The sequence below is a fragment of the Diceros bicornis genome, chromosome 3, assembly GCF_020826845.1.
Source record: "Diceros bicornis minor isolate mBicDic1 chromosome 3, mDicBic1.mat.cur, whole genome shotgun sequence".
NCBI classification, from domain to species: domain Eukaryota; kingdom Metazoa; phylum Chordata; class Mammalia; order Perissodactyla; family Rhinocerotidae; genus Diceros; species Diceros bicornis.
Window position 1 is genome coordinate 35,404,465 of NC_080742.1, and position 27,315 is coordinate 35,431,779.

Sequence of the window (27,315 nt, forward strand, 5' to 3'; positions counted from 1 at the left end):
TTCATGTGCTAATGATTTTATTTCTCACATTTCCCTGTGGAAAGGTATGCTTTTAAATTAGATAAATATTCCAAGGCTTTTTCTGGAATATTTGGTCCTTATAAAAAGAAGTTATTACTTCAGTTATAATTTCCTAGCAAACTATTCCTAACCAGCTCCATGGAGAAAGTATTTCTTCTTTCATGAAAAACTTTCACAAAACTTTCTGCTGTTATTAATGTGAGGAGGACAAATCAATAAGTAAGCATAATTCGACTAGAAATATGATTAATGCTGTGGATTATGATTTTGTTTATAACTGAATATTCCTACAGGCTTATTTTAACTTAAAGTTTCTGTATATATTTAAGGACCAAGAAATTAATTGGCCAACTAATCTGTTTATTGCTGAAGTCTACACAATATAGATGTGTATGTGCTTGCATGGGGAGTGTGTGTGTGTGCGTGTGTCTAAGAGAGAAAAGGCCCTTAAGTTGGCCTCCCTTTATCAGCAATTGTTCGATAATCACTGGCTCCTGATACTTTCTCCATACAGAGTAGAGATTCATGGTCATCTTTTCATAATACTCTAAGTAATTTTAATAGACAGAGGTTTAGTGACTTAGGGATTTTGCTTATATCATATAAGATAAAACCAAAGGACATCTAACTAGATGTAATTCTGAACATCTTTCTTGTGATTATGAGGAAATTTACTGTTTGTAATATTACCATTATATTTCCTTCCTGGAGGCATGTCTTAAATGCTGAATTCTTTGACTGAACCATTTACTTCAGGGTTATTTGGTAAAAATAAGTTTGTTGGGGGGTTTAGAGAAACTAATTCATCAGTTTGAATATAAATTCCCTTCTCTGAATTATGTAACGTAGTTTTGAATGACAGTCTAGTTATCTGCAGTTTAATTTTCTTAACAAATGTATGATTGTTTTCTCTGCTAGAGTTGGCTTTGTGATTTTTGCACAGAAGATTATATTGGTATTTAAATTCAAAGTTGAAACAAGCATTGAAAGCTGTAGTTATTGCATTTCTACAGACTGGACTGGGTATTCTTACAGGTGGTGCTTGTGTACAGCAAATTAAAACAGATATGATCCTTACATTCTGCAAGTTTACATATACAAATATTTTAAAATATCATTATAACTGTCTTTGGATGTTTTGCTTATGCTCTTTACCTTCTTGCTGGTGTTGTTACCATCTGTATGAAAAGTTTTAATTTAATGTCTGTTCAACCTGTGTTTCACAGAGTAGAATATATGATACTTTCTTAGGTAACATGCTTTGAAAAGTGGCCCAGTGTATTTTTCTATGCTACTGAGAGAAAACAATTTTTAATAAATTTTACTGTATATAATTTCAAATTTGGGTCACGTGTTTTAATTTTTCATATGTAGTAAGATATTAGAAGTACAGTTATCAATGATTTAAGTTTAAACTTGGTACGGAAATGGAGTTGAATGGTTTCTTCCATTTGCTTGTTGGTACTATGGAACATAGCCTTGGTTAAGACTTTCAGACCCAGAGCATCAAGTTGGATTCTTCCTGCCAGCATAACCGTTGACTTTTCCTCCTCTTTCATTTCTCCCATCCTGCTAATCGCCATTTGTTGTCCCATCTCCTCAGAATTATCTCCTGAATCTGGTGGCTTCTTTCCATCCCCTCCATGTCTTAATTATTACTTGTTGCTTGGACTGTTGGAACTGCCACCTCTTGCGTGGTTTCCCCTGCCGTTAGTCTTCCATCTTTTATTTAACCATTGCACTGCTGCAAGCATAGTCTTTTTTCAAGAAAAATTTTAATTGATTTCTGAAGTTCAAAATCCTTAGCTTGACATAAAAGACTCATCTCAGCATCCTCCGTTGTGTACCTTGTGTTCTTTGCAAACTGAACTCACTTTTTATTGAAAATGCTGTTATCCTTTTATAGCTCCGTACTTTGAATATGTGTTCCTTGTCAGGGTAAGGTAAAATGGATTAACTTAAATTAGATTGTTATCCTATTTGTGGTGACAATTTATGATAATAATTCAGTGAGGCTCACTCTAAAATTTGGCTCAAACTCTCTCCAAGGGTAATTCAGACCAGACCTGGTGGTCTTGTGGTTAAGATTCAGCGCTCTCCCTGTTGTGGCCAGGTTTGTTTCCTTGTCAACGAATGACACCACTCATCCGTCGGTTGTCATACTGTGGTTTCCAGACTGAGACAGACTAGGAAGAAGGACCTGGCTGCCCACTTGCAAAAACGTTGGCCGTGAAAACCCATAGCAGAGCATTGTCTGATATAGTGCTGGAAGATGAGAGGATGATGGAAAAAGACTGAGCTGGGTTCCACTCTGCTTTACACAAGATCACTAGGAGTTGGAATCCACTCAATGGCACTAACAACAACAATTCAGACAAATGGAGTTAAGTCCTTCTATAGTAGAGACTTCTATGTATTCACCAAATCCTGTTTTCTCTCCCTCTTGAGCCCACATCTAGACTGTATTTCTTACCCCTTCTTGCAGTTAGGTAAGGCTAAATGATATACAACACTTTCGTCCTTGTTCAGTAAAAAAGCACTAGTTTGGTCCTCCTTGTTCTTTCTTTTCCCTCATCTGCCAGCTGGATGCAGAGAATCTGGCAGAGGATTCCAACCGAGGCCCTAGGAGAATGGTGGAGCAGTAAGATGAAGAAGTCTGAATCTCTGAACGATCATGTGGAAGGCCATCTGTCAGCCAGGAAGATAAACATTGGGCTTTTATTGTGATAAGCCACTAATTTTAAAAAACTGGAGCTGCTAGCATTACCAACTTGACTGGCTCTCAGAGTTTAAAGAAAGGTGGTCTGCCAGCTGCTACTATTAGAACCACTTTGAAAATTCATTATAGGAGTCCCACAGTTTTTTTTTTTTTTTTGTGAGGAGGATCAGCCCCTGAGCTAACATCTGATGCCAATCCTCCTCTTTTTGCTGAGGAAGATTGGCCCTGGGCTAACCTCCGTGCCCATCTTCCTCTACTGTATATGGGACACCACCATAGCATGGCTCGACAAGCAGTGCGTCGGTGCGCGCCAGGGACCCAAACCTGCGAACCCCGGGCCACTGAAGAGGAGTGCGCTTAACTGCTGTGCCACCGGGCTGGCCCCGGGGGTCCCGCTCTTAACTCATCTGATCCATCACATTGCCAAGTGGGGTTCATTGTTTTCAGTGCTTCTGTCAATATGCAAGAGACACTTTGTCAAGCAATTTGTGATCTTGGTGGAATGTATTTATTTTTATATAATTTGCTATTCTCACTAAAATCCTTTAACTATTCTTGGATTAAAATTTTAAAAGACCATCTTCAAAGACGTTCAGAGATGTTTCAAGCAATGCTAGCCTTTGTGGAAATAAGTCCGTGGTCTCCCAGAGTACTTGGCAGGGGAGGAAGTTTAGTGTATTTGTTAAATGGTCTTGTTATTTTATGTAAACATGTTATGTTTCTTGGATATGCACTGTATGAAGAGTTCTGTATTAGATGAACCTATCGTAATTACCTGTTTGTGAAATATCTGAGATAGAAATCATAACCTTTTATTTAAATGTGGAAAATAGGATGACAATAGGACCTGAACTCAAGTTATTTTTGTCACTGTCTTGCACTTTATTCACAATGATTTTAGATGAGCTTCACATACAAAATATTAAAAAAATATGGAGCTATTCTATTTGAGGCTCTTCTAAACAATCTCCTTTGGTAAAGAGGTCTAGACTATATGGTAGGTGATTTCTGTTTTTTGAATATTTATTTCATAAAGACTAAGGAGAGGATGGATAAATGATATCCATAATTTCAACAAATATTTGTTGAGTAGTTATGCTAGGTGTTAGAGAAACAAATAAAAAATCCCCGACAAAATCCCTACTTTTAGGAAGGAGCCCACCCTCTGGTAGATGTCTTACATTAATCATTTAAGTACAAATTAAACAGATTAGTGAATGGTGTTAGGTTTTCCTTTCCTATTTCCTTCTTAAGTGAAAGTAAAATAGCTAAAATATAGGTAGAAAGAGAGATAAGTGAGTGATTTGACATCTTCATGAAAAATAAGTTAACTACATTATTCATAATATTTGAACATACATTGTTCACTACTTGTCCTATCTCAACACTACAGAAAAAAGATTTTAAAAATTCTAATCAGAGGTGAAGAGGGAGAGAATGGAGAGAAAGGGGAGACAAAAATCCAGTTGACCCATCTTTTTTGTGTAATTGGCTCTGTGTGGTTTTGTTTTTCTCCCACGTTGAGATGAGTATTTCCAGTACGTTGGAGGTGTTTGTTCAGGTTTTTATTCCAAATGCCCCAGCTATTCTAGGTATTGTTAATAGCTGTATACAAAAGTATAGTCTGATATTTGTTCACTCATTTCTTGGGCACTTGGGTTGAACAATGTTCTTTCATCATTTAAAGAAAAAAATTAGGTGCTAATAACAATAAACTCTGGAACTTTGTAACTTTAGTCTGTTTGTATGTAGATCATGGGCAGTGCCATTGTGACTGAAGTACAGTTCAATCAGTAATATCAATAGACTATTTTTGACTAAGAGTATAATGGCCAGTTCGATGGCTATTCTAGAGGAATAAAGTATGATGCTATTCTAAAATATTTTATGACACTTTTCCTCTACACTTAGTTATGCCACTAGTAGTTTTATTTTTTCTTAAGTTGCTCTCAGTCCTTGGCAACATTTCCTGGCAACCGTCTATGCCCAATATTTGTAGAATTGTTGAGGTGGAAGGTGTTCTGTGTATGCAAACACAAAACTGGTTTTCACCATGTTCTGTTTTACTCCATGGCCTCCACAAAGGTGTCATTTGTATAAGACATTTTCCTTCAGGATGTTTCCTGCAGCTTTTGGCTGTTTCCAACTGTAATGAGGCATCCAATTTTGGATAAACTACAGCTTCACAGCTACATATTTGATTCTTTGGTGTCAATATTTATGAAAGTAAATGCTAGAATAAACATCTGTGTTTCCTTATTTCTGAAGCCTTCATTCTATTGAGCCTATTGATTCTGGATTTATTCTAGAGAAGTGTAGTTAGTTGTATATTTCCCAGTGCACAACATGCTCACCATTGCTGAATTTGGGATACAATGTGGGGGAAATACAGCTTGTAGACTAGATTTAACTTACTAGATTCTTTTGCATTAAGTAAGTTAGTGGTATTTAGACATATTTCAGTACAGATTTCTGTTTATCATTTGCCTACCATCAATAAATTAGCTTGACTGGCAGTCATATCTTATTTAGGTTAAACAGTTACTCTTTTCCTAGGCCTTTCTGCTTAATCTCTTCTACATTTAATCATGGAGTTTAACTACTCACCTATTATTATGCTATTGTGAGCTAATTTATAAGTTATTACCTAAGCAAAGTATTTATAGCTTAGACATAAGTGCTTGAATCTTTCTTTCATTTTTAACTTCTGTGTTGTTAAAATATATTTGGATTTAGAATTCTACAAGTTTTCAGTATAGATATCATGAGAAGAGATATTTACTTGTCTAGGAGACTGTTGTGCTCTCTGTGTCATATTAAGTTGTTCTTTATTCAAATAAGAGTTAAGAAAGCTGATAATTTTTTTTCAGATTCTTTTTCAGAGTCAGAGGAACTATTGTCATCATGCAGACTTCTAAAGATCTCATTTTACATGGTATAATTTGATTGTCCTTTTGTAGTAGTGGTAAAACCCTGATTCCATAATGTTAATGGTCATAATCAATTCTTTCTTGGCCTTGAAAATTATTTTAGGGCTCTGTTTTTATTGAGGTATCCGGTAGATGGTGGGATGGTGTGGAAAGAGCTTGGATTTTTTTTGTCCCTTCAAAAGGGAAGCCTTTCTAGATTTAGCCCTGTGCAGAGTGAAGAGTCCTTTTCAAGGCTTCTTTCCCTCTTGTCGTGTCCACATGACTGTCTGTTCAAGCCCCTCAGTCCATTTCCCATGCTAAACTCCACCTTTCCCCATAAGAGGAATTCCTGTTCCTTGATCCCTTCTTACTTCTTGCTGCAAGCTTCCATAGGATACACTCTGAAATTTTACTCTGTGATTGCAAGGTGTAGAGGGAGGAAAAATCCTATTATAAGAGTGACTATGGATGCTCCGTTTCAAGTAGTTTTCACTCTAGATTGGGCAGGAGCTGATTTCTTTACTAGGTTACCTAGGAAGAAAGTATGCCTCTCTAAGGCTAGCATTAATTTTTCGCAGAGTCAACATAATCAAAATATTGGAGGAATATTAAAATTTTAAAAATAAATATATCTGGTTCTAGAAGGAATTTAGTAACTCACATTTGGTTATCAGATATTCTGGAAATTCATAGTCTTAAATTCAAATGGGCTGAGAGGATAACTGTGAATTTCCGATCCTTCTCTGGTCATTTCTTTCATGTAGTGATGGACGACTTGCCTTAGAGGTAGTGAGCATTCTGCTGCTCTCTCCTTCTTTCAGAGTTGCTGCTTGAGTGGCTCACACCTCCTAGTCCTTATGTTAATTCCTTTTCAAGCTGTTGGTTGTATGAAGCTTATTCTCTGGTAGATTCTTCAGGAAAGACTCGTGGGAATAATATTCCTTGAGTTTTGCATACTTTATGTAGCAAGAACTCAGTTTTTATCTGTGACTTTTATACTTGAGGGTCACTTTAGCTATATTAAAATGCATTTGATGTAGGCTCTTCTGGATCCCTTGCCCCAGATATATTTTGTTCTTTCAGTATGTATTTTCAAGTTATTTTTTATTTTAGGAGAATTTTATTAAATTGTAGTTTTTAGTATTTTTTGTTTCATTGCTTTGATCTTCTTTAGGGACTCCTGTTAAACATATGTTGGACTGTCTTGCTTATGCTATAAATTAATCATTTTCTCTTGAAATCTTTTAATCTCATTTTTTTTTTAATTCTAAAATTTGTCTTATGTCCCATTTTCTATTTCCATTAAGGCATTATCCATTGTTTCTTGTAATTTTGTCTTCATTCCTGAAATAAGTTTTTCTTTTATTTCTAAATCTTTCCTGAGTTTGGTCACCCCTCCTCTCATATCTTCCTTGCCCTCAAACACATCATTTCTGAGTTTTTCTAATTCTGAGGTTTTTCGTTGCTTCTATCATTTAAACAAGATGTTTAGCTTGTTTTGAACTATTAGGTTACAGTTTTCATCTTATGTGGGCATATCTTTCTGGCATGCTTTCATTATCCACAGAGACATCATTTATTCTGTACCCTTTTCCCCCTTATGATATAATTATGTGGGATTAATTTGCTATTCTTGCTCTTTTTTGTGTGTGTGTGAGGAAGACCAGCCCTGAGCTAACATCCAATGCCAATCCTCCTCTTTTTTTTTTTTTTTGCTGAGGAAGACTGGCCCTGGGCTAACATTTGTGCCCATCTTCCTCTACTTTATCTGGGATGCCGCCACCGCATGGCTTAACAAGCGGTGCGTTGGTGCAAACACAGGGCCGCAGCAGTGGAGCGCGTGCGCTTAACTGCTTGCGCCACCGGGCCAGCCCCATCTGTTGCTCATTTTTTAAGTGAAATGAATTTTCTTTACTTTTGGAGGAGGGATCATTCAGGATAGCTTTTCTAGCTTCAGAGCTCTACTTCTCTTCTGTTGTTTTTGTAAAATGACTTAAAAAAAAATCTCTTGCTTCTGTCATCAGCCTCCTTGACTCCCTTCCCCAACTTTATCTCAACTTTCTCTTTTCTTTGCTTTTATCGTCCTTGTTCTGTTCAGTTTGCATTTGACTTCCAGTAATTTCTCCTCAGTGTTGGACTCTGTATTGGAAGCAGCTTTTGTTTGTTAGGTGTGAGACTAGCCGTATTGTTCAGTACTTTATTCAGTTGGTGTCCTCTTGCTCTCACTTGCAAATTGGATCCCTCCCAGTTTTGGCTGCTGTTCTCAGATTGGCCCTTTGTGTTTACCTGTTAGTGATTGGTGTTCTCTTGTTTTCAGGACCAGCAGAAGCCCAGGTGCTTTCCTTCTGCCTCTCGTACCAATGCTAAAAACTTGATGCTCTTTTAATTTTTGTTGCTTTGTCCCTACTTGCTTATATTTGAAGTTTTTGTGGGGCTGCTTCGTGAGATTATTATGTTGTAGATATTGTCCTTGAGTCTTCGGTTTGGCTATCCTCATTGTGCTGTCTGTTGTTGTGGGGAGGTTTAAAATCTTTTCTGCTACCATCTTTTCTACTTCTGGAGTATTTTGACAAAACTTTTATATGAGGAACTCTCCTGAATGTTGACTTATTGGTCTACTTAGCAGACGGAAAATGCTACATATGTTAGAAACCTGACATAATGCTAAAGTAAAAAATGAGGCAGGTGAGTATTTTGAAGGAAACTGTTACTGGACAAATATAGAGGGTGTGTGTGTGTGTGTGTGTGTGTGTGTGTGTTATGTGTGTTTGTGGATTTCTGTATGTATGGATAGTCTAAGTAAAAGCAGCTGAAAAATTTTAGTATTATCCTCTACTAGATGGATGAATTTTTTTCTATTTGTAACTTTCTTCCTTTTTCCACGTTAAAAGGTAAACTTTGAAGAAAAATGCCTTTGTTATACATCACAACTTCGGGGAAATTATTTCCTGCTTTAAAAATCAAGGAGTTTCGTTAATATTGGTTGTCATACTGTGGTCAAGATAGAGCCCATTCTGTAGCCTTTATTGTAGACTTTTTTGTTTGTTTTTCTTTTTTAAATTGGGATTTAATAGTGAATCTGCCTTATTTGGTTAAAAATTTTCCAAGCTCTACCAGTGCTTTAACTGAAAGTTTAGTGCTTTGAAACAAAATTTTATGAAATATTCAGTCTTCTGGTTAAGGAATATTTGTTTTCGTTTCACTTACAATATTACTTTCCATCTTTGGTCATCTTATTTTGGCTGTTTTATAATTGCTGATCATTTGTGATTATTTCTTTAACATTTGAGTCCATTAGTCATAATGAATTTTAAATGTTTGGAATCTCTGTTAATTGAATTCATTGGAAGTTCATAAAGCTTATGAACCTTCTTCTACTAGTTATGACTTTGCCAAGGTTCCTTTAAAGGACTATCATTTTGCCACCAGAAAAAAGTGAACTTAAAAATCTTGAGCATCTCATCTGTCACATATGTAATTTCTTTGTAGATGTATTCCAAATGGCAGAGCTCCATCTTAATTTGTTGTGTATTCTTCCAGCGCTAGTCACCAGGCTTCATGGCCGTCTTAGTGAAGTTTTCTTTACAACCTTGGTGCAAAAAGATACTCTCTGGGGTTTTCTTTGAAAACAGGGTGAAGACCTTCCTCCAAATGTCTTGTCTCAATTTATGTGTCATTTGACACAAATTTAATTGAGTGAGCTCTAACCTAGAGAATCGTTCCTAAATGGCTGCTTGACTACGTTATGTTCATTGTTTTTCTTGACAGACCTCAGGTTGCAGCCTGTGTCAGGCCTCATTTGGTCAGAAGCATGTTTGTTTCTCTTGTCAGCTTCTTGATTGGTTCCTTTCCAGATTTCTGCAGGGCAGCCATATGGTCATTTCTGCATGTTTTCTAGATTGCTTCTGTGGCAGGATTCCAGGTCTGGTTGATTAGTGTTTCAGAATCTACTCACACTGAGAGGGCTTCAGTTTTTGCCCTTTAGTTTTATTTCAAATAGCATATTCAGATCTAGGGTCCTTCCTGTCTCTTATCTGAAGTTCATTTGATTTTGATGATTTTATTTTATGTGGCCTATGTATTTGGCTGACTTCATCTTATATCTCAGGGAAGAACAGCTCATAAAGGCCATTGGTAAACTGCCTAGACTATGCTGCTTTTCAAAAACTGAATCTAGTAGTAATTCTACTAGATGATCAATATTAATGTACATTAGATTGGCTAAAGAAGTATACCAGTCTCCTTTCTACATTTTTTTTATTCTTAATCAAGTCTTTCATTTTTTTTTTTTTTTTGGTGGGGGGAATTTATTTTGAAAATTGTTCTCTGTAATTGTGAGGCAAGGAGAAAATTACTCATAATGCTGGTAGTGATGTTAAAGAACAAATTATCCATGACTTGTTAAAGAATGGTAAGGCAGACTTTATTCAAGGGGACTGTCATGACAGGTGTAGGGACCACTGCAGTGAGATTTTGCTGTGGGGGAGAGAGATTGGACTCGAATCTGAATACAACAAGGAAAAGTGGAAATTTATAGACAAGGAGCAGGATGGGGGTCAGTGGATGGAAAATTACTAAGAGGAAAGAAACATCGAGGTAAGCGGGGGATTCTGGCTAACCAGACCTAACAGGATTGTTGCTGAAGGCAGGCCAAGGTGATCAGATATTAAGGGTGACCAGATATTGCAGCGGGGGACGGGGGGGGCGGGTGGCGATTCTGGTTAAACAGATTTAGTAGGATTCTTGCTAAAATTGGACAATGCAGAGATGAACATGGAAGCCCGAAAGTTAGGGCCTAGTTGAGAGGAGTTCAGTGGAGCCTGACTAAAATTTGGTCAAGGAGAGACTCTTTGTCAGTGATAATAAATTTAAAATTATAGCTCTCAAGGATGTAGTTCTCATTACAGAAATACTGAGGCAAGTCTCTATTAACAAAATAGCTTTAGCAAATTTATGCTTAACCTCAGTGAACCAATAGCAGAAAAATTCCCTACCTGTATCTATTTATGGCTATTCTTGATCACCACTAGATTAGGAACTGTATCATTTCAGGATATTTTGAAGTTGAATAAAAGCAAGTTAATGTCCTATATTCAGCCTCTGCTCAATTTGTGATTTTGATTTCTATGATGAAGATTGAAATTATAATATGAATGAGTTAAGTTAGATGTCATGAAAAACTTACTGATTTTCTGTTAAAGATAAGGTTGTTTAATAAACTAGCTATAAAATATTGTAATATTTTCAGATTCAGGCTTAAATTCTTTAATCAAATTATTAAAATCTAAATTTCACTTTGCTTATATATTTGATTTAATTTTGCTCTGGCACTTTCATTTTATAAAGGAACCTCCTTAATATATTTTTTCAGACTTCCTTATATTTTTTAGGAAGTAAATTCTATTGTAGTTAACTTTTATTTTCATGCAGAATGCCCTGTTTGGGTAGGAGGGTCTCTTTCCGAAAAGAAACTATATTGAACTTTATCTCATCTTTCTAGTGTTTTTAAGAATTCTGCCTAGAGGGCTCTGTACTTAGATTTGAAGGTTCTTACTGTCATGGCTGGCACTCAGTTTAGAAAGTGACCTTTTGAAGGAGATGACTAGATGTTTAAATTTATTGGGTTCTAGAATTTTATCTGCTAGTTGCAGATTTCAAAGAATTGGTTGGCTTTTTTGTAACAGGATATTTTCTTGGGTATGTAGTCAAACTTCCAGTGCCTCTAAGTGGAGTAGGTTATGGTCAAGAAAGGATTTTATTTTTGAGCACCTACAATTCTAAAGGATCTAGTGCCAGTCCTTCAGACGTTGGTTCTTAAGCTTTTAGTAGCACTAGAGTCACCTGAGATGCTTATTAAAAATTCAGATTTCTTGGTCCCACTACCAGAGAGTCATTGTTGATAAGAAATTGGGCCCAGAAATGAGCATGTTTAACAAATGTCTCACACTTTGAGAAACATTTCTTTAGGACCTCAGTGGTTCCCAAACCTGTTGACACATCTACATCAATCTGGTTTGGTTTAAAAAATATGTTGATACCTGGTTTCACCCTAAAACTACTTAATTAGAATCTCCGGGAGTGTGGCCCAGTAACTTGCATTTTTAACAAGCTGTCTGGTGATTCTTATACAGAAAACTAGATTTCAGGATCCATTGCTTAGTTCACGTGAGTTGCCTGAGGGCTTTGTACCTTTATGTTCTAGCATCTCACAAGATCTAATTTCTGGGTGAAATATTAGAAAGCTATCTCTGTGATTTCTCAGACATGCCCGGATGTTGACATTGTAGTGGCTAAAAAGCATTGCCAGTTTTTTTTTAACATTATTTAACATTCTTCTGTTCAATACTGGGTAATTTAAAGTGTACACACACACACATATGCATTATGGGACTTAATGGCTGTTTTCATTTCTAATGTTAACAAAGTTAGGTGATAAACATGGTTATTTTTGCTATATTAACTGTTAAAGGATAAAAAAGTTTTACACACTTTAGGAGCTTAAATTCAAGACAAAATATCATTATATATGTGTATTTTGATACTATTGGCTAGCATTATTAATGTGATATTTTTATATAAAAACTAGTTATTATGAGTACTGTATAGTAAAGAGCTGGAAAAATTGGTATTAGTACTTAATTATCTTAAGCATTTTGCTAAATTGGTCAGCTTGAGGATTCTTTACAGTTTTAATTGATGGATTTTGAATAAAGTAAGGGGCAGTTCATTCTTGTTGGAGATGTTATAATGGCTAAGTTTCATAGAGTTATATAGTCCTTACACAGTAGTTGAAGGAGTAATAGCTCTTTTCCAGAAAGTTTAAATAAATTGTTATTTAAATGCTTTCTTTAAGTTTTGATGCTTTGCTTATGTAATCAGTGTTAATGGAAAACTTTGGCTGATAGTCATTAGTTGAGAACTAAACACAGAGAACTGACAATGTTTATTTGCTTATGCAGACTGAGCGTAGGATGAAAAAGGTTGGAGTGTGTTGAAGTCTAAGAAAAGAATGTGAGCCCTTTTTTTTTTATTGTGTGTTGCTTTACATTCTGTGTATTATGGTGCTCAAAAATATTGCATTCTCCTTACCACTTGGTAAGGTTGGTTTGGAAGGTGTGATGGCTTGTTTCATATTACTGTAGCTCAAGTTCTTAAAGTTTCCAACATTCAATAGTTGTTTTTTTTTTTAACTTGCAGAAATTCCACTTAATTTCCCACTGCAGATTAGCATCTTAAGACATCAGATTTTTAAATTCACTAATCAGTCAATCTTCAATCATTGCCACTAAAGTAAAAATTGTTGTTAGGAATAAATTAGTTAATTTAATATCATATTATATTGCTCTGGTGGTTAGATATTAAGCATTTTTTGCCTGTTTAGAACAATTACCTGGTTTGCTATTCAGATTCAGAGTTATCTAATACAGCTTCTTGTTTTTAAACTTATTTTACTATTATTACTTTAAAGTTGAATTTCCAATTGGCTGTTAGAGAGCAAGAATTATTTTGTATAGTCCTCAGTGGGTACCCCAGAGGAGCCCGAGGCCTACCGACTGCGGCTGCCATGTGGCTCTCTATTCAGGGAGGGGAAAGGAGGAGGGTGCGCACAGCCTGTAGATGAGTGTAATGAGGAAGCCTTTTCACAGACTGCTGCTATGAACAGTCATTTTCTGGTCCTAACAGTGATGAAAGTACTGGAAATAGATGTGATTTTTTTTTTCATATTTTATTGCTGAGTTTAGTTATTCTGTATTTTACCTTCAAATATTTAAGTAAGAGATGTTAGCAGTAGGACTGCTAAGTGGCATGGCCAGACTCTTACTAGTGCTTCAAAATTCCCCATGGTGTAGTTAGAGATCATCATTCTTGCTTTCTGCTGCCTAATTTATTTTTTGTGTTTTTTGCCGTCCTATCCTTTATTGGGTACATGTGCCATACGTATACTGTTTTATATTATAGTTTAATTTTACGTATCATATCTCCCCTAACCAGAATGTAAACTCCTTGAGGAGAGTCCAAAACTTTTTTTGTAATTCCCCTTGGTACATGGAACAATGCTTTCCATATAGTAGACATTCAGCAAGTTTTATTTAGTAATAATGATTACTTGGTTTCACCAGTTATGAAGGTACTATTTTCCTGATGCCTGTTTAGCTTAAGTAATGATAATATTTCTTTCATATTTTACATATGTATAATTGAACATTTTAGCAATTTTGTTATTCAAGCTCTTGTAAATTAATTCAAGGATTGACTATATTAATGTATGTTTCTACATAGGGTGTCCTCTTGTTTGATCTACTTGAATTGAGATAATTTTGTAATAATTAGTAGAAGAATATTGTGATCATTCAGTTCAAAACTAAATACATATTCTAATCACAACTGTAATCTGAAGTAAGAAACAGTTTATTGTGTTGAGTAATGTAAAACCAGTGTTGATTTTCCTTATTGCACTAAATTTTAAAACCTGAATTGGTAGAAGATAATACCACAAATTAAATAAATAAAAATTTGAGAGAATCAAGGCTTAGATGTTGAGGCAGTTAAAAACTAACTCATTGCTGTGATAGTTTAGATAATAAGAACAAGTCATCTTATTGAAATAGAATTGCCCTGTTTGTGATAAATCTAAGGCCCTAGTGATATTTGATAAGTGGGGTTATTATAACTAATCATATTTTGGAAGAGTACTATCCTGGCCAATTTTTCAACCTATTCTGAATTTTTACCCTTCAAATAATTTTCACGAAAATTACGAACAACTCCATATCTTTGAAATTTTCCTGATGTGAGCAATGGTGAGAATCTTTTAAAGTATATGTTTGAAGTATAACCTTTCAAGTATATTTGCCTCATATACTTTAATTTTTTTTTAATGATTCGTAGAGTGAATTTTATAATAAGATATGGGCACTGTGTTGTCCTAACTTATTATTTCTTTTTAAGTCATACCTTTTTTTTTTTTTTTTGGTGTTGGTAATGTGTGGTGCTTGTCTACACATTCTTGACACAAGCAATAGGGTTATATCATAGAATTAGACAAAGCTAACTGGCCAATCTATAGAATTTAGCACCCCGTTTCAGGTCCCTTATCCCAGTGTTCTTCACAGTGAGTCAGGCCACCCATTGAAATACAGGAAGAAAACATCATAACTTCTGAGGTTTTTTTTAACATATATATATTTTAATTTTTCATTTCATACATATGTATTTCTATTTTGTATGTTTTATAATGTATATAACATTAGTAATATAGTACATACCCCCTTTAAAAATAACTAACTACACATGTTGCTGCATGATTACATATTTATCAATAGAAGTACTTAGTCAAAATAACTTGAAGACCACAGTTTCTAACAAAGTAGCTAATCCTCGAGAGTGGACGCTAAGGGGAGAATATGTGCTCTTTTGAAAGTGATAGGCAAAGATCCAGTGATTAAAAATATAATAAAAGTTAGTAAATATAGATTAGAATATCATATTATGCAGATCAAGGGGCACATTTTAAAATATAAAAATTGTCCCTGTTGTTTGTTTACCAATAATAGTTTTTACAGTTACCAGTTTTAGTAGCTATAGGTAGATATATAGAACTTTTTAAATAGTTTGGAGCAATTTAAGTTTAGGCGCTAGCTCTTCATACATAATGGCTTTTCATTTTCTGGTTATAGCTGACCCTTATGTAGGCCTTTTTTATTTAGTGGCGAATTGCTATAAATGTTGGCTCTATTTTTCAAGGAATAATCTGTTTCTTATGTTTCTTTCTGGTGGAGGGAATGTAAAGTAACTTTTTAAAATTTTAAACAAATTATTATAAATCAGATTATGAGAGATGTTAATTTTCTGTGTTTCACAAAGTTGCTAAAATTTGTGGGTATTGCTTTTATAGCCAGAAAAAATATTTAAAATAATTAATAGAAATAACTTCTAGTTGTAGAACTAAAAACAATCTACATAGCTTACAGAATTACCTATGATGGGGGAACGAGGTAAGAATAGAGAAGAAGAAACGAACAGTAGAAAGAAAACAAGTAGCAAGGAAGCATTACAAAATAGGAAGAAAAAAATTACATGACAAGTTAAATCAAATTTGTTATAACAAGAAACATAAGTGGGATAAATTTACCTTTTACAAGAAGGAGGCTTACTACAAAGTTTTTTCAAAAAGCCTAATTATATACTGTATACAAGAAACACACATAAACAGAATGATTCAAAGAAAGTGAAAATGAAAGAATAAGCATACCAGGCAAATTATAATAGAAAGAAAGCAAAAGAAGATCATAATGTTCAATTTGACAGACTTTAAAAGTAAAAAGTAGTAAATGGAACAGATTATGATGGTGAGGCACGTAAGCCGTAATGATGATGTCATGGATCAGTATGTACCAAATCATACATAATTAAAATATAAATGATAAAAACTTGCAAGAAATAAAGAGAATTGTTAGATCTCAATAGTAGTTTAGAAATTTTAGAGTACTTCTCTAAATCTGTGACAGATGAAGCTGATAATTATATTATTCCTATATTCTGTATCTTTATTTCAGTCAGTGTACAAGACAAAGCACTATGTATTCTGAAAACAGAAAATATATCGTCTCCAAGACTCATGAAATGTTTATAAAAATTGACCATATTTTTGGTCACAAAGAAAATTTCAGGTAATTCCAAAGAGTAGAAATAGGTCATCCTAGATTCTGTGCCTACAGTGAAATAAAATTAGAGCTAAGTGATAAAGATAGGGAGGAAATTTGGTAATTTTCAGATCTTCTCTAACACTGTTGGGTCAAAGAAATCAAAACTGCAGTTGTGGGCCGGCCCCGTGGTTTAGCGGTTAAGTGCACGCGCTCCGCTACTGGCGGCCTGGGTTCGGATCCGGGCGTGCACCGACGCACCGCTTCTCCAGCCATGCTGAGTCTGCGTCCCACATACAGCAACTAGAAGGATGTGCAACTACGACAACTATCTACTGGGGCTTTGGGGAAAGAGAAATAAATAAAATTATTAAAAAAAAAACTGCAGTTGTAAGATATATAAATAATATGATAACATCAGAGTATACTGTATTTTCTTTTGTTTTCTGGTAGAAAAAGCTAATTATATATTCTGGTTTCAGGAAGATAGTTAAAGGACAGCATTCAATAACAAATGTTTCTTGACCTTGTGTCACGTGCAAGGCATTTTGTTTGATGTGAGATCTAACTGAATAAGACAGCCTCGGAGCTTTTAATCCACTGGATTTTATTATAGAATGTACATCAGTAGTAAATTATTTGGGATGTATATATGAAAAATCCTGTATATATGATTTATAGCATAAATGTATGTGTGAAAAGGAGTTCAGTATGATCATTTTAATTCTCAACAGAGGTACCTATGGTACCCATATGGAGAGGAGAAGTAGATTGTTATAGTAGATTGATTGAACTGTGTCTGGAGATCTTGGTTCCTTTTTTGCCTCTGTTGCCTGTTAGTAGTTCTGTTTCATTGGACAATTCATTTTTATCCCTCTGGGCTTAAAATTCTTCATCCATAAATGAGGAAGTTGAGTTAAAATATAAGGTTCTTTATAACCATTATTTTTGTATCGCTGTGAATAAATTTGTTAAATTAGTATTGAGCATCCATTCCTTTTCAGTCTATAGGGACTAAACTTATGCTCTGGTGGGGGAGAGAGACAAACTTAGGGTTCCTTGCAAGCAGAGAAGGGCACGTATATTTTAAAGAGAAGGACAGAAATGGGGAAAGAAGGGCATCTGGAAGATAAGGCTTTGTCAAGTGAATACGGAAGGAGAGCTAGGCTCAGGAAATAACAGAATGTATAGAGGCAGAGAAGGCAGTGTTTTACATTTGGGAAACTGCAATTAGTGTGGCACTTAGTAGTTAGCATGGGCTTATGAAGGAGTAACAAGACATTAAGCATTGAGGTATATGGGAGCCAAATTGTGAAAAATAGGAGCTTTAAGTTAAAGACAATGAGTAATCATGGATGGTTTCATAGAATCTCTGACTACCCTGAAAGTATATGCAAGATTTAATATGTGAATGTATTTTCCTTTGAAGAGGCTCTGTAAATTTCATTAGATCATATAAGAGGGCAGTTAGGGTAAGTATATATTATAGGGAAAATTGACATGGTGATATTCTACAAACTATGAAGTTTAAATCATTTTAAAATTTATTTATTACCGACTAATCTGATTTTTTTTTCACTTTCTATAGTGGACAGGCCAAAATCTCAGCAAGTTCGAACCTCTAGTACGATAAGGCGAACCTCTTCTTTGGATACGATAACAGGACCTTACCTCACAGGACAGTGGCCACGGGATCCTCATGTTCATTACCCTTCATGCATGAAAGATAAAGCTACTCAGGTAAAATAAGCAAATCAATTTTGCTCTACAATTCTGTTTCAATCGCAATAAAGAAAATGTAATTTAATCAAAATTTCCCAAATTTGAAATATAATATGTTTAACCAAAGAAGAAAGCCATTTCTTTTAATAAACTCTAGACTAGTAGTTTCTTGTCATTGGGGTTTTAAAAATTCTTTTAATATTTAATAAACAGCACATCAATCTATATTATACAGTTTTTGAGACTTAGTTTTAATAATTGTTTTCCAATACAAATTACTATAATGACTAGTAACTATATTAGAAAATATAAGTAATTTTTGAAGAAAAATTTGCACAGTTCTTGGAAATAATTATAAAGTATTAGCACATGGCTAAGGAAATTTATGTTACAGGATTTTTTTTTCTGTTTGAAGACAAGATTAAAAACCTTGGCAAGAAATAGAAAATTTACTGTTTGTCACACTTTCCCTATTTGTGGAAGGTTCCCCAAGTTTTTTTTTTTTTGTAAGGGAGATTGGCCCTGAGCTAACATCTGCCAATTCTCCTCTTTTTGCTGAGGAAGACTGGCCCTGGGCTAACATCCATGCCCATCTTCCTCCACTTTATATGGGACGCCGCCACAGCATGGCTTGCCAAGTGATGTGTCGGTGCGTGCCCGGGATCCAAACTGGTACACCCCAGGCCGCTGCAGCGGAGAGCGCATGCTTAACTGCTTGTGCCACCAGGCCAGCCCCCCCAAGCTTTTGATTGAAAAAGCTTTTCCTTCCATGTCAGAAGAAAGTCTGACAACATCTTAATTTATGATTTCTGAGTTCTTGATCATATCTTCATAATAGTAGTCAATCAGCATTATGAAGAATACTAATAAAAGTATAGGAGATGGTTGTTGGCCTTAAAGTTAGGAAGATAAGATGTAAATTTTTGAAAATTGGTAATAGAAGATAGTATATAATTAGATGTTAGTTGAGTGGGGTATTTAAATGTGAGGGAAATCAAAGGAATGAGAACATTTTGGGCTTTGTAGGTTGGGAAATAGAAGGATTAGAGTTTTGTGTCTGAAGAACGAGAGGAAAGAAAAAGGGGAGAAAATTTTGGGCATGATCTATGAGAATCTTCTCAATTTTTGTAATTTTCTCAGACAAGCTTCAAACTGAGAAATTAGCTTATCATCCGTCCTATCAATTCTGCCTTTGTAATATCTTATTTCACCCCTAGTCTTTTACTTTCCATTCTTCATTTTGTGAGGAAAAGGGTCAGTTTGATATGATAGATAGCGGGATTCTCAATTAGAAGTTACTAGCAAAACTTAGAGATGTGGGCCTGGACACTTAGAAATGGACACAGATAATTCAAAAACATCTTTCTGGAGGAGCTGGGTTCTCAAGTGTGATCAAGTGTAGGTATAGAGTATAAAGAAAGAAGGTCAAGGGACCAAGGACTTAGTTTTCGGAAATCCACACAAGGTAAAGAGAACAAACTAGTGTATTCACTTAGAAGCAACAAGAAGAGGAAGGAGTTAACATTTAATGACTATGCACCATGTGCTGTGTGTTTTATATCTTGTGTTTCCTTTAATTCTTGCAAGAACATTGTTACACAGATAGGGAAGCAGAAACTCAGGGAAGTTAAGTGACTCAGGATCGTAAAGCTAGAAAGTGTTGGAGCCAGGCTTCTAATACAGGTTAATTTGTCAACCAATCTGAGCTTCAGTTCTATGGTGCTGTTAGGATAAATGGAATAGTGTACATGAGTGTGTGTATCATCTAGTAGAGTAACTGACACTGTACTTAAAAGTGGTAGCTGTTCTTTTTAGAATAAATTTTAAAAATCTACCTTTTATTCAATATAAACTTTGTGCTGACACTATCCAGAAACATCATCTTATTCATCCTTCATAAAACCTCTGAGAAAGAGGAGGAGCCAAAGAAAGAGCAAAACCTAAGAGAAGAACTGAAGTAGTCTAGCCTTAGAAACCAGAGGGAAACCTGTTCTAAGAAAGGAAACCTTGTTAACACTATCGGGTGCTAAAGAGAGGTCATTGAGAATAAGGACTGGATTTAGGGATTAGGGGCACATTGTCTTGGAGAGTGTAGTATTGATGATATGGTAGAGGGGGAAACTCAGATATTTAGGAGTTAAGAGAGTGATATAGACATAGAAGAAAAGGGCACTGAGTAGGTTTCTTAAGCATGTCTATTTCTTTATCTGTGTGATGGAGTTAATGAAACCTAAACTCATGATAATGTTATATGACTAAATATGATAACATTTGAAAATGAATATAGCAATACACGTTAGATTATTAGTAATAGATAGAGACAGGCCCAGCCAGCCCTGGTGGTCAAGATTTGGCACTCTCACCACTGTGGTCAGGGTTCATTTCCAGGCAGGGAACCACATCTGTGGGTCGTCATACTGTGGCAGCTACATGTTGCTGTGATGCTCAAAGCTATGCCACCAATATTTCAAATACGAGCAGGGTCACCCATGGACAGGTTTCAGTGGAGCTTCCAGACTAGACATACTAGGAAGAAGGACCTGGGCACCCACTTCTGAAAAAAATTGGCCATGAAAACCCTATGGATAACAGCAGAACATTGTCTGATACAGCGCCGGAAGGTGAGAAGAGGGGGCAAAAAGACCAGGCAGGGTTCCGCTCTGCTGTGCGTGGGGTCACTAAGAGTCAGATTTGACTCAGAGGCACTAACAACTAACAACAAATAGGCCCATTTGTAACGTTTGCAGGGTCTGAAGCAATTATAAATGAAGATCCACATACTATGTAAGTTAAATTAACAAAGTGTTACATAAAATATATTTTATCCTTCCGCTTTGACAAGTAAACCTTCTTATGGACCTTGAAGTTCAGGTTTGAACTAGGAATTCCTGGATTCCTCAGAGTTACATGCCAGAATGTGTCTGCATAGGCCAAGCCTACCCCACCTTCTGAGCCTAAACCTGTATCTCTTCCTACCCCGCACACCATTCTGTACTCTGAAGGGTGGCTTTACACATATGTTTGAACCCCCCAGTCATCACGTTTATGCTCCATCCATACTCCCTCAGGAAGTGAGACCCAGGGAATAGGTCCTTGCAGACCTGGAAGCCAAGCACGCTGCTGTTTGGGCAAGAAATCCCTGGGTCTAGAATTCCCAGAGCGTAATCTATGGCAGAGATGTGGGCTCATGGTGTGCACGTCTTTTTGGCCCCAAGGTCTATTCACCCTGTGTGGAGGCACGTGGCTGGAAGAGGGCCAGAGCAGTTCCCCCTAAAGCTTGAGATCCAGGGTAGAGGCTTCTCTTGCTTGGGTCTTACATGTAGGTTGTTTATTTGAGAAACGGCATTGAAAGGAAGGCAAAAATATAGGCCTCGTATTAAGGAAGTTAAGTATTTTGTACATAGTTATATAGCTAATAAATATGAAGAGATTTGAACCCAGTTTTGGCTGATTCCAAAGCTTTTGCTTTTTCTCTAGTTCCCCACTGCCTCTCATAGTAACCACTAAAGCATATAGCATTTAACCTAGTGCTTGCCTCACAAGCATAAGAAATGGTCTTGCCCCAAGCATCTATTAGTTTAATTGAAGATACAAGAGATGAATATATAAGATGGTTTTTAGTGTCTCATCCATTCCCCCCAGATTAACTCTTCAACTCTTGTGGAGGAAAGTAGAAGTTTTTGTTTATTTATTGAGTGTTAGTGGAGTAAAGAGGCCACAGCCAGCTTGCTATATATATTAAATACCTAGGCTGTCTGGTTTTGGTGGAGGGTATCTCTAGTGTTTTCTTCCTTTCATATTTCTGTATTTCCACTACCTTAATTATTGAAGGTTAGAAATAAAATTCTTAATGTTTAATATGTTAACACTTGAGGCCTTTTTAAAAGAAGTAGCAAAGGTGCCAGCCCGGTGGTGTAGTGGTTAAGTTTACGTGCTCTGCTTCGCGAGACCGGGGTTTGCAGGTTTGGATCCTGGGCATGGACCTACACAACGCTCATCAAGCCATGCTGTGGCGGTGACCCACATACAAAATAGAGGAAGATGGGCACAGATGTTAGCTCAGGGCTACTCTTCCTCATCAAAAAGAGGAAGATTGGCAACAGTTGTTAGCTCAAGGCCAGTCTTCCTCACTGAAAAAAAAAAAAAGTAGCATAGTGTTGTGAAAAAACAATGGACTTTGGAGAGAGATCTTGTGTTCAAATTAAGGCCCAATGTGAGGGAACTTTCTGGGATGATGGAAGTGTTATATATCTTGATAGAGATTTTGGTTACATGTTTTTAAGGTGCTTATCAGAACTTATCCAAGTGTACACTTGTGCATTTTACTATATAACTTAACTTTAAAAATATAGAATATGAACAAATTGAACTCTAATAAGATATTTAGGAGTGAAATATACTTCTGTAACTTAGTTTGAAATTAATCAAAAATAAGATCAATTGATGGATAGATACGTGATGAAGCAAATAGAGCAAAATGTTAAATATAGAACCTAAGTGTTGACTTTATGAGTACTCACTGAGAAATTTCTTCAACTGTTCTATATGTTTAAATTTTTTAAAATAAAAGGGGAAAAAAATCATTTCCCAATTAACTGCTGGGTAGTCCAAATTTCAGTTTCCTTTTCTATAAATTGAAGTTAATAGTACTTGATTTGAGCATGCACACATTTATTCTGAGGACCAAAAGAGACAGCTTCACATTTTTAAGGCCAATGAAGAAATGGATCATTGCCAGTTTATTAGAATAATGTATGTAGCTTAAAAGAAAAACTAAAAGCCGTTTATGGAATTTAATGTAACTTGATTACATTAGCCTTGCAGATACAACCTTTCTTAAACAAAAATTTATTACCAACTCTTAAAATTGAACTTGCAGTTACGGTTACTATATTTAGACAGTACTGTTTCCTCAGTTTTTGCCCCATAGTTTGAAGTATAAAGCTTCCTCTCTGGACAAATGTAAAATTCTGTGTGAGAGTGTGTTTTTAAATGAGAAAGTAACATATACTCTTTGTAAAGTGGTCAAACAGTAAAAATAGTATAGAGCAATAATCAATACTGCTCTATATAGAGCAGAAATCAATCAGGTTTCTTCTGACCTCCCAGGTATAGTAGTGATTAGAGCCATTAACAAATATTTTCATTCTTTCTCTTTGGTACAAGATAGGGTTATACATCTCTGCTCACTCGAAATTAAGTGTGGCCACAAGACTTGCTTTGGGAAGAAGCTTTCAAGAACTGGTGCATTCACTCTGACAAGGGGAAGTAATAGTATTCACTGCTTCTCTGTCCATCTGGGTCCCTGAGTGACAGTGACAAGCAAAGCTTCTTACTGACCCATTATGTACATGTAGTATGAGCAAGAAATTAACCTGTGTAGTTTTAAGCCATTGGGATTTGGAGGTTGAATAGTTACTGTAGTGTAATCTAGTCTCTACTGATTAATATGCAATGTGTAACCCCTTTTAACCAATTTTTGTATGCCTTTTAGAGTATGATGTTCTTTTTCTCAGTTAAAAACTTTCAGAAGATTCAATATGGACATCAAATCAGTATCAAAGTAGAATGAAAGAAAAAACTGAGTACTAAAAGTGGATTTTTTTCCTCAAAGTTTTGTCATTCTCTTAATTAACCTTTTTTCTTAATCTTATTTTGAACTTTCTTTTCAAACAAAATCTTAAAATTTTACCATCCTGTTACACCTTTCTTTGAGTTTTACTGACCTTATCTCTTTTTTCCTGGTACACTTAGAAGAAATTTTCTCTTTTTAATCATCCATCAGAAGCAGCCCCTGGAACAACAGGCTCCTACTACCTCAGCCTCAATGAGTCGCCTCTTCTGAAATGTCCATTAGACTACAAACTTGGTCTAAGAGAAGAGGAATGGTGTCTTCCACTAATACAGAATCTACTTATAGCTGATTCTGATTAACAGGCTTTCTGCAACTGAATGTATTCCATCTTAACTAAGCTTAAACCACTACCACCTTCTGTCTTCTTACTTCTTTTTAAACGAGGATCTAAAATGCTTTAGACTAGATTTATATTTTAATATAATGCTGAATTTCATGCTTTTTATATATAACTTGGCAAAGAAAAAAATCACCTGCCTAAACACAGAATTTCTATTTCAGACATCACCCCCAAGGTCAGCATCCTATCATAATATCTTATAAAATCTCTATGCTTCTCAGTTCTTTTAGGGATGCTTGGTGATGTATTTATAGACCTTCAATAATTATCTTAGGATGTTTTTAATTTGGCTACATTAAAAGATGTATAAAATACTTCGTTATATATTTTTGAGTTTTATCTAATTTTAGTGCTATTTAAAAATACTGTTTGATGGTAAAATAATCCATGTAATATAGAACATAAATAATATCTGACTCCCCGATACACTGCTTAAAGAATTATTATTCACAGATTTTTTTTTATTGGTACATGTTTTGAGAAGTTTTCTGTACATGTAGAAGTAGATTCTTTTTTGTGTGTGTGTGAGGAGATCAGCGCTGTGCTAACATCTGCCAGTCCTCCTCTCTTTTTGCAGAGGAAGACTGGCCCTGGGCTAACATCCGTGCCCATCTTCCTCCACTTTATGTGGGACACCGCCACAGCGTGGCCTGCCAGTGTGTCGGTTTGTGCCCGGCATCCGAACCCGTGAACCCCGGGCTGCCGCAACGAAGCTCGTGCACTTAACCGCTGACGCCACTGGGCCGGCCTCTAGAAGTATATTCTTTAAACGTATACAAACACAGTTGGAATCATACAGTACGTTGTATCTCTAGTATTTTTCCATTTGATGGATCATGGGCATCCTTTCTTATCATAACCTGTAAATCCCTACCTCATTCTTTTTTTCTTCTATTTTTATTTTTTTAATTGTAATAAAATATACATAACATAAAACTTACCATTTTAACTATTTTTAATTGTATAGTTAAAACTAGCATCGAGTACATTCACATTGTTGTGTAGCCATCACCACCATCCATCTATAGGACTTTTTCGTCTTCCCGAACTGAAACTTTATATTCATTAAACACCAACTTCCTATCCCTCTCTCCCCTCAGCCCCGGACAACCACCATTTTACTTGATATCTCTATGAATTTGGCTACTCTGGGAACCTCATATACGAGGAATCATATCACGTTTGTCCTTTTGTGTCTGGCTTGTTTCACTTAGTAAAATGTTTTCAAGGTTCATCCACATTGTAGCATGTATCAAAATTTCTTTCCTTTTTAAGGCTAAATAACAATCCATTGTATGTATATACAGCATTTTCTTTATCCATTAGTTAGTTGATGGACATTTGGGTTGTTCCCACCTTTTGGCAATTGTGAATAATGCTGCTGTGAACATTTATGTACACAAATGCTTTCAGTTCTTTTGGGTATATTCCCAGAAGTAGAATTGATGAGTCATGTGAGAACTCTATGTTCAGATTTTTGAGGAACCACCATACTGTTTTCCACAGTGGCTGAACCATTTTACATTCCCACCAATGATGCATAAGGGTTCCGATTTCTCTAGATCCTGACCAACACTTGTTATTTTCTGTTTTTGTTTTTGTTTGTCATTATAGCCATCCTAATGGATGTGAAGTAGTATCTCATAGTAGTTTTGATTTATATTTCCTTAATGGAGCGTCTTTTCATGTGCTTTTTGGCCATCTGATTATCTTCGTTGGAGAAATATCTATTCAAGTTCTTTGTCCATTTTTGAATTGGGTTGTTTATTTTTTTGTTGTTGAATTTTAGGAATTCTTTATATGTTCTGGATATTATTCCCTTATCAGATAGATGATTTGTAAATATTTTCTCCCTTTCTGTGGGTTGCCTTTTCATTCTCTTGGTAGTGTCCTAGTTTTTAATTATGATGAAGTCCAATTTATTTTTCATTTTATTGCCTTTGCTTTTGTTGTCATTTCCAAGAAATCTTTGCCAAATTCCAATGCCATGAAGTTTTTCACCTGTTTTCTTCAGAGTTTTGTAGTTTACCTTTTAAGTTTAGGTCTTTGATCCGTTTTGAGTTAATTTTTGTATATGGTGTAAGGTAAGGATCCAGCTTAATTATTTTGGATATAGATATCCAGTACCACTTGTTGAAAAGGCCATCCTTTCCCCCTTTGAATGGTCTTAATACCTTTGTCAAAAATCACTTGACCATAGGGGGCCAGCCTGGTGGTGTAGTGGTTAAGTTTGCACACTCTACTTCGGCAGCCCGGGGTTCGAAGTTTCAGATCCTGGATGCAGACCTACACACCGCTCATCAAACCATGCTATGGCAGGCATCCCACATATAAAGTAGAGGAAGATGGGCATGGAGGTTAGCCCAGGGCCAATCTTTCTCAGCAAAAAGAGGAGGATTGGCAAAAGATGTTAGCTTAGGGCCAATGTTCCTCACCAAAAAAAAAAAAGAAAAAAAATCAATTGATCATATATGCAAGGGTTTATTTCTGACACTCTGTTTTCTTCCATTGATCTGTATTCTGCAGCTTTTTGTATTATGTTATAATTAGAAAAGACTTTCCCCAAAATAAAAGATTTTTTTTAACCCATGTTTTCTTCTAGTACTTTTATGTTTAATTTTTTACATTTATATCTTGATACTTTTGGGGTTTATTTTGATAGAAGGAATGAGATGGGATCACGCTTTATTTATTTATGTTTCCAAGTAACCAGCCAGTTGTTAAGTATTTTGTCTTTCCCCTACTGATTTGAGATGTCACCCTTGTCATATAATAAATCCCCATTCTTGAGTCTGTTTCTAGACTTTCTGTGCTATATAACATTGATGTCTTTTTGTGCCTGTCCAACACCGAATGATTTTAATTTCTATTCCTTGGTAATTCATTTTAATAGTTTGTGTTTAATAGCTTATATGACTAGTCCCACTCATTACACTTATTTTTAGAATATTCCTGACTAGTCTTGCATCTTTGTCAAATTCCTCTTAAAATGTTTTGTGTTGCAATTAATATTTATGTGGAATTGTCAGTTTTACCATATTGAATCTTATCCAAGAAAGAGGTGTGTCTTTTTCTTTATTCAGTTGTTATTTTTGTCATTCAGGAACATTTAAAAACTTTCTTTTTTTTTGATTAGTGTTGTGATTAGGATCTTAAGCTATACTTGCTAATTTGTTTATATGACATTTTCAATTGGAATTTTCTTGTTTCTAGTGATTTTTCAGGTAATTTTCTTTGGCTTTCCAGGTATATGATCACAGAAATACTAATTCTGCTATCTCCTTTCTGTTATTTATCCCTTGTTATACGTCCTCTCTTAGAAATGC

At 35.5% G+C, this 27,315-nt stretch overlaps 1 protein-coding gene across 2 annotated transcripts in view; it reads left to right on the forward strand.

The window, feature by feature from the left end:
* The window catches only part of GLCCI1 (glucocorticoid induced 1), a 110,882-nt gene that overhangs the window by 13,612 nt on the left and 69,955 nt on the right, over positions 1 to 27,315 (forward strand). For both annotated transcript variants that reach the window (XM_058526047.1, XM_058526057.1), the window contains exon 2: positions 17,881 to 18,032. In XM_058526047.1, coding sequence (XP_058382030.1) covers positions 17,881 to 18,032 — 152 coding nt within the window. The remainder of the gene's footprint in view (positions 1 to 17,880; positions 18,033 to 27,315) is intronic.